At 37.5% G+C, this 12,951-nt stretch overlaps 1 protein-coding gene and 1 pseudogene across 1 annotated transcript in view; both read left to right on the top strand.

Moving 5' to 3' along the window:
• The window catches only part of LOC136326182 (Golgi pH regulator), a 71,139-nt gene that overhangs the window by 14,452 nt on the left and 43,736 nt on the right, over nucleotides 1–12,951 (top strand). Inside the window, exons 3-5 of the mRNA XM_066261727.1 lie at nucleotides 1,000–1,103; nucleotides 10,255–10,361; nucleotides 10,776–10,877. Coding sequence (XP_066117824.1) covers nucleotides 1,000–1,103; nucleotides 10,255–10,361; nucleotides 10,776–10,877 — 313 coding nt within the window. The remainder of the gene's footprint in view (nucleotides 1–999; nucleotides 1,104–10,254; nucleotides 10,362–10,775; nucleotides 10,878–12,951) is intronic.
• LOC136324414 (leucine-rich repeat-containing protein 34-like) lies at nucleotides 1,445–3,694 on the top strand (annotated as a pseudogene).

Raw genomic sequence — 12,951 nt, 5'->3', positions numbered from 1 at the left:
CCCTGCAACCCCTCTTCTCTCTGACAGCTGTAGTGTGTTCTCTGTATCTGAGGTTGTTCATTAGATTTCACATATAAATGAAATCATATGGTATTTTTCTTTCATTGACTGACTTATTCACTTAGCTTAATACCCCCTAGGTCCATCCATGCTGTTGCAAAAGTTAAGATATCCTTCTTTTTACAGCTGAATATTATGCCATTGCTGTACTACAGCTTTTTTATCCACTCGTCTACTGATGCACACTTGGGCTGCTTGTAACTAATGCTGCAGTGAACATAGGGGTGCATATATTCTTTTGAATTAATGTTTGGGGTTTCTTTGGATATATTCCCCAAAATGGGATCACTGGGTCAAAAGACAATTCCATTTATTTATTTATTTGTTTGTTTGTTTGTTTATTTATTTTAGAGAGAGGCAGGGAGAGTGAGAGACAAGAACATCAAGCTGCTCCTGTATGTGCTCTGACTGGGGAATCGAACCGGCAACCTTTGCACTCCAAAATGATGTTCTAACAAACTAAGTTATCTGGCCAGGGCTTAATTTTTATTGATTTCTTTCTTTTTTTTTTTTTTTTTTTTTTTAGAAAGATTTAGAGAGGAAAGGGGAGAGGGAGAGGAGGGGAAAGGAAGCATTCATTTGTTGTTCCACTAAGTCATGCATTCTTTGGTTGCTTCCTATGTGTGCCCTGACTGGGGATCAAACCCGCCACCTTGTCATTTCCAGAGGATACTCTTAAGCAACTGAGCTAACTGGCCAGGGCCCCCATTTTTAAATTTTTAAGGAAACTACATACTGTTTTCCACAGTGGCAGCACCAATCAGCATTCCCACTACTTACTTTCATCTATTTCTTTAGATCCAGGCAAGTTACTTTGTGGCCTTCGTTTCAGTGACTTAAAAATTTCTTCAAAATAAGTTTTCTGACTTGTAACCAGAATATTATCAATTCAGTGTTTCAAACAAGAAAATGACTCTGTCTCTATTTGGCTTTTAACAGGTGCGTCAGTATGTCGTACAGGTGATCTTCTCTGTGACTTTTGCATTTTCTTGCACCATGTTTGAGCTCATCATCTTTGAAATCTTGGGAGTATTGAACAGCAGGTGAGTAAGGATGCTAATTAACTCTCCTCTTGAAGAGACCTATGTGACTTTCTTTCCAGTAGACTTTCTTGGATCCCATAGCTGAAAACCATGTAGTTAGTTTAGTCTCAGTATTATAATAATAACACACAACATGGGTTCCAATCACCTAGTAACTGTTTTGACAAAGACTGTGAAATAGCAGGAAAAAAGGTTTAACCATTTACTTGAAAATGCTAGTTGAGAATGAGTCTCAAAGAGCCTAGGTTCTACCTAGGCTTTACTCCTAGAATTTTTTTATTTTTCTCAAGCTATTCTGTGACTTATTTTTTGTTTTGTTTTATTTTGACTGGTCAGCCATCATGGCCCCCTTTTTTGTCTGCAACTTGAGTTGTATCAAGACTTTTGGTCCCTTAGGGAATGGATTGAGGTGTGGAAGCAGCTAGGGCTTACCTGTATACTGACTTGAGACCAGTTCAATAAAGTGTATACCTTAAAGACAAAATAATAATAAAATGACAGGGTTTAGCAAAGGAACAATGAACTCTGCCAGCACTTCTGTCTGGGAGAATTCACTTCCTCCCTATAAATCCCTAGTGCCTTTTGGGCTGCTACCCCAGTGTTGGAGCTCAGAGCGAGTGAGTCAACTCCAGAACCTCTTGGCAGCCTCCAAGAACATTATAATAATCTATGTATGAAAAAGTCCCAGAAGATTAATCCTTTTATATTGCATATATTCCAAGGAGTGGATGAAGAAGTTGAAAAGAGTTTGGAAGGAATCACATTAAACATTGCTAATAACAATCACTTAATGCCAGTAGAAAAAGTAACAGGTGAAGATTTTTTAATTCTTTCTAGAGCAGCAACCCACAGGTTGAGAACCGCTGTTCTAGAGTTTTAGAGAAGAATTCATATATTAATAGTTTAGAGGTTAGATATCACCTTATAAGTGATGTTGATGCATACTATGCTGCAAAACTGCTTCAGAAACAATATACCTTCGTTTACTTAAACCTTACTTGTAATGATATTGGATGCAAAAGTAGAGAATTGATTGCTAAAATACTGCATAAGAATACAACTTTGAGCCTGACCAGGAGGTAGCACAGTGGATAGAGCCATCAGACTGGGATGCGGAGGACTCAGGTTTGAAAACCCAAGGTCACCGGCTTGAGCATGGGCTCACCAGCCTGAGCACAGGGTCGCTGGCTTGAGCATGGGATCATAGACATGACCCCATGGTCGCTGGCTTGAGCCCAAGGTTGCTGGCTTGAGCCAGGGGTCACTCAGTCTGCTGTAGCCACCCAGTCAAGGCACATATGAGAAAGCAATCACTGAACAACTAAGGTGACCCAACGAAGAATTGATGCTTCTCATCTCTCTCCCTTCTTGTCTGTGTGTCCCTATCTGTCCCTCTCTCTGACTCTCTCTCTTTCTCTGTCAAAAAAAAAAAGAACACTAGTTTGAAATAGTTAAGAATTATTGGAAACAAGATTGAAAATAAAGGTGGAGTGTTTTTCGCTGAAGTGCTACAAATTAATTCATCCTAAGAGAAGTTAGATCTGAGTTACTGTGATCTGTGAATGTGAAGTGTGATAGTATTTGCTACAGTCCAAACTCATAACCAACAACTAGCCCTGACTAGGTGACTCGATGGATGAAACATCATCCAGGTGCTCTGAGGTCACAGATTTGATCCCCAGTCAGAGCATGTACAAGAAGCAATCAGTGAGGTCACAACTAAATGGAACAACTAAGTGGAATGGTGAGTTGATGCTTCTCTCTCTCTCCCTCTCTCTCTCTCTCTTTCTCTCTTCTTCCCTCCCTCCCTCCATCTTCCTCCCCTATCCTTCCTCTCCTTTTTCTCCTTTCCTCCCTTCCTCCCTCTCCCTCTCAAATCAAGGGAAAAAATTTTTTTAAAAAGGAATAAACCTAAGACCTATACTATACAGTGAGCAGGAATACTCCACAGTTCATCTAGGCCATATAATGAAAGAAAACCTCTGCCTTATTGAACTACACCTGAGTAAGCATGGTATAAGAAATCGTGGTCTAAAACAGTTAGGTGATGCCCTGTACCTAAGTAAGCAAAAACCTGCACTACTTTGATGTCAGCAGTGATAAAATAACACATGATGGAAAAAATAACAAGTGATGGGATGGTGGTTTTGGCTGATCCACTGAAAAGCAATACCACCCTGGAAGTAATAGATCTTTCTTTTAACAAGAGAAAATGGAAGAGCAAAGAAACTCAGTGAAGCTCTTGCTTCACATAACAGGAGTCTTAAAGCATTGTCAGTATTCAGCAACAACATAGAGGGAGAAGGAGTTGTTGCACTTTCACAGTCAATGGAAACAAATGCCATACTCTCTAATATCTGCATTTGTGGAAACAAATTGGTTGAGGCTACATGTGTGACATATTCAGACTTAATTCAAATGGGCTGTCTATAACCAAGCACTACAGATGGGGAGCCTTTTGTGATGGATGGAGATGTATATCTTGCAGAAATCTCCAATGGCCTTAAAAGGCACTACTACTGGACAGCAACTTAGGGGAAGCTTGAAACCACCCATCTAATGCAGGTTTTAGTCTTGTACCAGTAGGTTGACATCTATGAATAACAAGCTCTAAAATAATTTTCACATTTGTCTTATTACATTAACAAATTATTTTATTACCTATTAAATTTCTTTCATAAATTAGAACATCACCTTTGTCAACTGGGTAACAAATATGGCTGTATTAAACATTGTATAACTATCCATTTAAAAAAAGAAATAAAATGGCATTTGTTTCTGTAGAGAGGATTCAGTGCTGAGCTAACCTTATAGGCCACTGACACTTGAGACTTATAGAGATGATATCCTCAATTTTTTTGTGTGAGAATTAAAGTTGATAATGATGATCTCTGGATAGGTAAATTAAGAACTTATAGCATAGTACAGTAGAAATATGTTCTGACTCTCCTAGTTTTAAACTTGTTCTTTAATAATCCAGACCTTTCTTAGATGAGCTGGATACATATCCTGTGACTATGCTGAATAAGCAAGTGTTGTTGTACATGCTAGTTATTAAATTTTATTATTACAACCTGGAAGTTTCACTGCTATCTAAGCAGAAGCTGGCCAACTTTCCTATAAAGGGTCAAATAGTAAATATGTATTTTAGGTTTTTTCGGCCATATGGTTTCTATTGAGTAGTTACTCGACTCTGCTGTTCTAGAGCAAAAGCAACCATAGGCAGTATGTAAACAAATGGGTGTGGCTATGTTCCAATAAAACTTTATTTGTAGTCAACTTGGAATGCTGAGGTCGCTGGTTTGAAACCTTGGGCGTGCCTAGTTAAGGCACACATGAGAAGCAACTTTGAGTTGATGCTTCCCACTCCTCTCTCCTCCTCCCCCATTTTTCTCTCCTCTCTCTAAAAAAAACAATAACAAAAAAAAGACCCTGGCCAGCTGACTTAGTAGTAGAGTGTCGGCCCAGCATGTGGAAGTCCTGGGTTTGATTCCTGGTCAGGGCACACAGGAGAAATGCCCATCTGCATCTGCTTCTCCATCCCTCCCCCTCCCCTTTCTCTCTCTCTCTCTCTCTCTCTCTTTGTCTCTCTCTCTTTCTTCTTCTCTTTTCTTCTCACAGCCATGGCTGGCCTGGTTTGAGTACATCTGCCCAGGCACTGAGGATGGCTTCATGGAGCCTCTGCCTCAGGTGCTAAAAATAGTTTGGTGGGAGCATGGCCCAGATGGGCAGAGCATCAGCCCCAGACGGGGTTGCTGGGCAGATCCTTGTTTTGGGGCTCATTTGGGAATCTGTCTATCTCTGGTCCTCTCACTTAAAAAAAGAAGGAATAAATAAGTAAATAAACAAACAAACAAATAACTTCATTTATAAAAACACATAGATGGCTGGCTGGGCATAGTTTACTGACCTCTGATCTAGGTAGTGATAGAAAAGACTATGGCTTAGATAGTCTAAAACCAAAAATATTGTTTTGGAGAGATGATATATACTAACTTTTGACTAATTTATAATTAACAATCTTATCTAGTAAGTAAGACACATCACTCAGTTACTTTGATATAGTTCTTAAAGAGTATAGGAAGTAGCATTACTAAAATCTGGTTCTTTGGCTACTCTTTTGGGAATTGGGTATGTGTCGGCTGAGACATGTCTTTAGTTAACACTTATTTTTTTCATGCTAACATTTGGCCCTGCTTTGTAACAGTTTATATCTATGCATTGACTACATTCAGAATACTAGTTTTCGATGGAAAATCTTGGACCTTACCAAGAATATTTTATTCATGACTGAGCAGAAGTAGTATGGCCTACTCTTCAAATGTATAATCTTATTAGGATCCTTAATTTTCCCAAAAGAATGTCACTTAACCCTCAGCCCAAAAGACAGTTAAAATACATTGTCCACTTTTAATTGGCAATATGGATTACACTTGTCCTTTCAAACTCACTACCTCCTTCCTTCTTTCAGAGCTGAAACTAAATATGATTGCCTGAAGGATGTTTAGCTTTCTTGTTTCTTTGCATGCTCTAAAGTGGGTTAATCCAGATGAGCAAATAGCTGTCAGTATATCTAGACTAAATGGTACTGACTCTCTGTAGGATAGCCTTTGCTGAATAGCTGTTTTATGATTCCTGCCATCTGTACTAAGGTGGAAACAGTAAGAAACAGTTCTCTGAAACTCACTGATGTTTCTTTTGAAAGGATGTTGTTGAACATATTAATTGCCTTCACTTTTTCTTCTTTATGAAATCTTTATGATTTTGGTAATAAGTAATAATAAATCAGTAATAATTATGCTTTATTTAAGCAATTGATTTTTTTCTTTTTGCAGATACTGTGATTTATCTTACTGATTAAATTTTTATTTCAAATCAATCTTTAATAAAATAAATCTAAATTCATGGCCTACTCATAGCAACTTTCTAGAACTCTATGGTGTGCGTTTTCATAATAGCCATCAGGCCTGGCCTGATAGTTTACCTATCTTTTACTATTGTTTTTCCTCATATATATATTTTTTATACATTTTAACATTTAATAGAAACTATATACAATAACATTTTATGGTATCTTAGGTAAGGTAGTCAGTACAGAAATTTACAAAGGTTAGAAGCAAGATAAATGGTTAAGAAGGGCACAGTCCTGTAGGCTATTTTGTGAGGTTTTAAGTCAGAGCTCATTGAGGGAAAGAGTGTTCCAATTACCCAATCAGGTGAGAGGGAAGAAAAGACTAAAGTGTAGGCTGTTAGATTGCAATAACCAGGTACATCAGAATCCCAATTGTACACAGCTCCCACCTAAATACTTGTGTTGATTTGTTCCAAGACTGGAGAAATCCCCTTACAAAGATATTTCTCCACAGGCACACAGTCCCAAATACTCAATCCCAGCAGCTCTGACACGATTCATCTATCTTTCTCTTCTTTGCCCAGAGTGGGAAGATACCCACAATTTTTAGACACTACTGGCTTCTTCCCCAGAATTTGACTTATGTTTGACTATAGCACTCAGTAACCCAGAATAAAAATAAAGTAGTCAGGGTTGTCCTTTAGAGAGAGATTGTCAGAAATACTTGTTTAAAGACTGGGAAATTAAAATCCTACAAAGTCAAAGATTCCCAAAACTAGCAAATGTTAGAAGTGTATTCTGGCTTCCCATTTGCAGTAGCTACTCCACTTTGAGGCAATGGTGTTTTTTTTCTTTTAAATTGGTTGATAGTTTATTTCATCATCTTTTATGTATCCTCAGAAGCCACTTAACCATCTAATCTTTTTTTAAACAAGGCTTACGATAAGTAAATAAAATCAGTAAATACAAAGAGATCAGTAAATACAAAGAGCACCCTCCAGAAAGTAGACAGATATTCCAAGAATGAGTTTTTGTAAATTACATACCTAACTTCGGTCAAAGATATATAATAAGTTCTTACAACTCAATAATAAAAAGGCAAATAACACAACTGAAAAGTAGACAAAGGATCTGAATATGCATTTCTCCAAATAGGCTAATAATAAGCACATGAAAAAATACTGAACATCATTAGCAATCAGATCAGAAAAATGCTGATCAAAACCTCAATGTGCCTGACCAGGCGGTGGTGCAGTGAATAGAGTGTTGGACTGGAATGCCAAGGACCCAGGTTTGAGACCCCGAGGTTGCCAGCTTGAGCACAGACTCATCTGGTTTGAGAAAAAGCTCACCAGCTTGGACCCAAAGTCGCTGGCTCGAGCAAGGGGTTACTCAGTCTGCTGAAGGCCCGCGGTCAAGGCACATATGAGAAAGCAATCAATGAACAACTAAGGTGTCGCAACGTGCAACGAAAAACTAATGATTGATGCTTCTCATCTCTTCGTTCTTGTCTGTCTGTCCCTATCTATCCCTCTCTCTGACTCTCTCTCTGTCTCTGTAAAAAATAAAAAAATAATTTAAAAAACCACAATGTGATACTACTTGATACCCACTAGATGGCTATAATGAAAAAGACAATAACAAATGTTAACAAAGCTGTGGAGAAACTGGAACCCTCATATTACTGCAGGGGAGAATGTAAAATGGTGCAGCCACTTTGGAAAACAGCAGCACTCCTTAAAAAATTAGATAAATTCGCCTGACCAGGCGGTGGCGCAGTAGATAGAGCATCGGACTGGGACACAGAGGACTCAGGTTCAAAACCCCAAGGTCGCCAGCTTGAACGTGGGCTCATCTGGTTTGAGCAAGGCTCACCAGCTTGAGCCCAAGGTCACTGGCTTAAGCAAGGGATTACTCGGTCTGCTGTAGCCTCCCACATCCCCTGTCAAGACACATATGAGAAAGCAGTCAATGAACAACTAAGGTGCCACAACAAAGAATTGATGCTTCTCATTTCTCCCTTCCTGTCTGTCTGTCCCTATCTGTCCCTCTCTCTGTCTCTGTCACACACACAAAAAATAGATAAATTCATCATATAGCCCAGCAGTTCCACTCCTAGGTATTTAATAAAATAAAACCATATCTTTACACGAAAACTTGTACACAAAATGTTCATAATAGCATTGCTGTTTATGAGATCTAAAATGTAGAACAACTCAAATGTCCATCAACTAATGAATGGATAAACAATGTGATGTATATATACAATGGAATGAAAATTATCCAGCCATAAAAATGATAGCTGCTACAATATGGATAAACCTTGAAAAACTTATGCTAAGTGAAAGAAGCCAGTTACAAAAGCCACATATTGTATGACCCATTTATATTAAATATTCAGAACAGGCAAATCCATATAGATAGAAAGTTTCCTAGAGCTGGGGAAGTTGGAAGGAAAGGGGTTTCCTTATGGAATGATGAAAATGTTTAAAATTAATTGCGATGATCACACAACTCTGAATATACCAAAAACAATTGAATTGTACACTTTAAATGATGAATTATATCAATAAAATTGTTGTAAAAATCCAAAAATATTTTAATCAATAAACAAAATAGAATTTAAATATAATAATAAAGTTGTGCAAATCAGATATTTAATTATATTGCAGGTATGAAAGAAGTATTTCTAAGTCTTTGTAGTATATATTACTATTAACTTTTTTTTAAAATTTTCATATTGGAGCCCTGGCCGGGTAGCTCAGTTGATTAGAGCAGTGGACCCCAACCCCCGGGCCGCAGACCGGTACCAGTCCGTGAGCCATTTGGTACAGGTCTGCAGAGAAAGGATAAATAACTTACATTATTTCCATTTTATTTATATTTAAGTCTGAACGATGTTTTATTTTTAAAAAATGACCAGAGTCCTTCTGTTACATCCGTGTAAGACTCACTCTTGACGCTTGTCTCATAAGTTCGACAATTATATTTAAAAATACCACAGTTTTTATGCCAGTCGCTTAATTTTATTTTGTGCATTTATCCATCCGACCCTAAAGGCCGGTCCATGAAAATATTTTCTGACGTTAAACCGGTCCGTGGCCCATAAAAGAATAAATAACTTACATTATTTCCATTTTATTTATATTTGGGGACCACTGGATTAGAGCATCATCCTGATACGCCAAGGTTGTAGGTTGATCTCTGGTCAGGGTATATACTGTACAAGAATCAACCAATGAATACATAAATAAGTGGAAAAACAAATCGGTATTTCTCTGTGTGTGTGTGTGTGTGTGTCCTTCTCTCTTTCTCTGTTTTTTTCGCTCTCCCCCCCTTTCCTCTCTCTCTCTAAAATCAATAAATAAAAATTTTAAAGAAACAATTGGATTTTTTTTATAAATTTTTATTAATGTTAATGGGATGACATTAATAAATCAAGGTACATATATTCAAAGAAAACATGTCTAGGTTATCTTGTCATTAAATTATGTTGCATACCCCTCGCCCAGAGTCAGATTGTCCTCCATCACCCTCTATCTAGTTTTCTCTGTGCCCCTCCCCCTCCCCCTAACTCTCTCCCTCCCTCCCTCCTGTGTCCTCCCTCCCCCCACCCCTGGTAACTACCACACTCTTGTCCATGTCTCTTAGTCTCGTTTTTATGTTCCACCAATGTATGGAATCATGTAGTTCTTGTTTTTTTCTGATTTACTTATTTCACTCCGTATAATGTTATCAAGATCCCACCATTTTGCTGTAAATGATCTGATGTCATCATTTCTTATGGCTGAGTAGTATTCCATAGTGTGTATGTGCCACATCTTCTTTATCCAGTCTTCTATTGAAGGGCTTTTTGGTTGTTTCCATGTCTTGGCCACTGTGAACAGTGCTGCAATGAACATGGGAACATGGGGCTACATGTGTCTTTACGTATCAATGTTTCTGAGAGAAACAATTGGATTAATTCTCATTTTGGAATAAGACCTCCAGGGGTAAGTGAAACAATAGTTATTGTACCAGTAATAGTATACATTGATATGTATGTTATACATTGCCTATCAATATAACTAGAGCACTAACATTCTCATTTTACTGAGTGAAATTTTTAGGAGGTTAAGATAACTATATGTACCTTTCAGAACTTTATTTTTTTAATCTCTATAAATGAGCAGATAGTAACAGCCTGTTGACTAATTAGATGGGCATTTGAGTTCAAAGAGCAAGAGATCCTTTGGAAGACTAGAGAATGAAAGTTGCCGTCCTCTTCCACTCCTAATGATAGTCTGACATTTATTTCAGCTCCCGTTATTTTCACTGGAAAATGAACCTGTGCGTAATTCTCCTGATCCTGGTTTTCCTGGTGCCTTTTTACATTGGCTATTTTATCGTAAGCAACATCCGACTGTGTGAGTATTTTATTTTACCCTCTTGTGTTGACACATATTAATAGATTGAGGCTGTGGGAAGTTTTGTTTCTACACTACTTTCAATAGCTATTGTTCGGGGCCACCTGAAACACAGTCTCTTAAAAAGGTGGGCACAAAATAAATATTGACTGAATAATTATGTTATTCGTCCTGCCACAGTTCTATTTCCATTTCTATTAGATTATGTCCCTTAACTCAATCCACATCTTAACTTCAGCCAAATTTCTCTTATGGTGGTAAGGATGCTTTCTTTAAAAATTCTATTGTTCCATGACTCATTTGCCAAGTTACAGCCAGCCAGCTATTAATTAGCATGATCATATATTTTTTAAGTAGAGTGAGGTCTTTAGCATGTGTCTGTTTCACCTTACAGTCTTGTCTCCTCTTTCTTAGTGCATAAACAGCGACTGCTTTTTTCCTGTCTCTTATGGTTGACTTTTATGTATTTCTTCTGGAAACTAGGAGATCCATTTCCCATTCTCAGCCCAAAACATGGTGAGTGTATATGTGGTGGGGTTGGGGAATGTGTTGTTCATAATGTTATGATACTGAAAAAAATTATTTTTTAAAACTTCTAATTGCAAGAAATATAGCAAATTATGTCTTTAAAATTTCTCTGGTTTTAAACCAGGCTTTCCCTTCATCCTAGGACTGATTTGGGAACAGACTTCTTTCATTTTAGAGCCGGAGTTTCTGGCCTTAGGTTAGTGAATGAACTTCAAGGGAGTAAAGAGTGGACAAAGTATCCTTAACTTAAACTTTCTGATACTATATGCAGATTATGGGAATACATTTTTCTGTATATTTGGAGGTGAGTTTCATAAGCTTTTATGAGATTCCCAAAGGGGTCTGTGACCCAAAAGGTAAATGACCACTGCTAAGGTGATGATAAAGATTATCTTTAGGGAATATATGTATTTTGGGAAAGAGCGGTGACATAAAATACTCACAATTAGTAAAAATAGAAAAAAGCTTTCTAGGAAGCAGTATCTTTCCTCACATAAGAAAGTTCATTTTAAATACAAGAATAAGTCATGAACAATGTTCTACTTTCTGTGTAAAAACAACAAACAAAAATCTCTTGACTTAACAAATCTTTCCAGAACTACTTCAGAAATATATATACAAATCTCTCTAAAATATGTTAGAGAGCTCACCTATAATAAATGTACTGGAGTGTTCATACTGGAGCTTTTTAAATAATAAATAAATCTGTTCACTTTTCTGCTGTATCAGGATTCTTAAAGCAGAAAACAGAATCAAACTAGTTTAAAACAAAGTAATTTATTACTGGTTTTTAGGGAGTTTATAGAATTCTAGGAAAGTGGAAACATCTAGCTTAAATAGTATATAATGAAGAGAAACACCATAGTTCTTACTAATAGCTCAGTTAATTAAAGCATTGTTCCCAAATACAGAGGTTGCCAGTTCCCTCCCTGGTCCGGGCACATACAGGAACAGACCAATGTTCCTCTCTCTCTCTCTATCTCTTTCTTCCTCTTCCTCTAAAATCAAATTTAAAAACAAAGTTTTTTAAATGCCGTAGTACTGAACTAGAAAGAAACTCACTGAAGTTGTCACCTGCCTCACAGGACCTGTGACATCAGGGACCAGCCAGTAGAACCTCTGCCCCAGGTGCTCCAGCCCCCACATGCTGTTTTTATTTCCACAATGTTTACTAATGCATTTGAGTCTCACATGGGCATGTGAATTTGATGTGGCCTCGGTAACATTCAGACCCTTACCTTCAAGGAACCTAGGAAAGAACTTTTGGCTTTCCACCAGATTCTGTAGAATAAGAATACATGCTAGAATTGGACTGGCATAATGTTGAATGAGCCTGTGTCTAGAACCTGCCTTATCTCTCATGTATTCATCTGTGTCTACTCATTACCTATAGCAGGGATTTGGGAGAAAGGTTATAAGACTCTTCTGCAGGAGGAACAGAGGAAATGTACAATTTTTTAAAGCATATGCAACATTATAAACAACTGTATATTTTACAAACTATCTATTTTGAAATTTCAAATAGCATTGAAGAAGGCCAAAAAGTTAAGAAACATCAGCCTACCAAAAACATTCAAACTCAGCATAGCACACAAGACCCTCCGTGGCCTGACTTTCCTATGTGTCTGTCCTCCAGTTCTCCCAAAGTAAAGTTTCTAAAGCTCGTCAATCAACCTGGACAATCCCTTACCCTGTCTACCTGGAAATTGTCTACTTATTTTTTCAATAGTCAACTCTCATCAATTCCCCTAAGAAGATTTTCCTGGCCATCATTAGGGGATAGTAATTGCGCCCACCTCGATGTATTTATATTACCTATAAAATTTATATTTACTTGTTTCCTTTTCTGACTTCCTCATTCACCTTAGTTCTCTGAAGTCAGTAACAACATCTTACTTATCTTTATATCTCAGTGCCTAGCATAACCTAGCACGTAAGTGTATATTGAATCAGTGAATGAAAAAGAAAATTTACATCTTGACCATGTGGTAGATTAGTTTAGGAAAGTAACTAACACTCTAGATAGAAATTTAAGATTTGCTAATATGGTCAGCATGCTCAT

The sequence above is a fragment of the Saccopteryx bilineata genome, chromosome 2, assembly GCF_036850765.1.
Source record: "Saccopteryx bilineata isolate mSacBil1 chromosome 2, mSacBil1_pri_phased_curated, whole genome shotgun sequence".
In the NCBI taxonomy this organism is placed as follows: domain Eukaryota; kingdom Metazoa; phylum Chordata; class Mammalia; order Chiroptera; family Emballonuridae; genus Saccopteryx; species Saccopteryx bilineata.
Note: the sequence above shows the minus strand (reverse complement) of the source record. Positions and strands in the feature narration are given on the sequence as shown.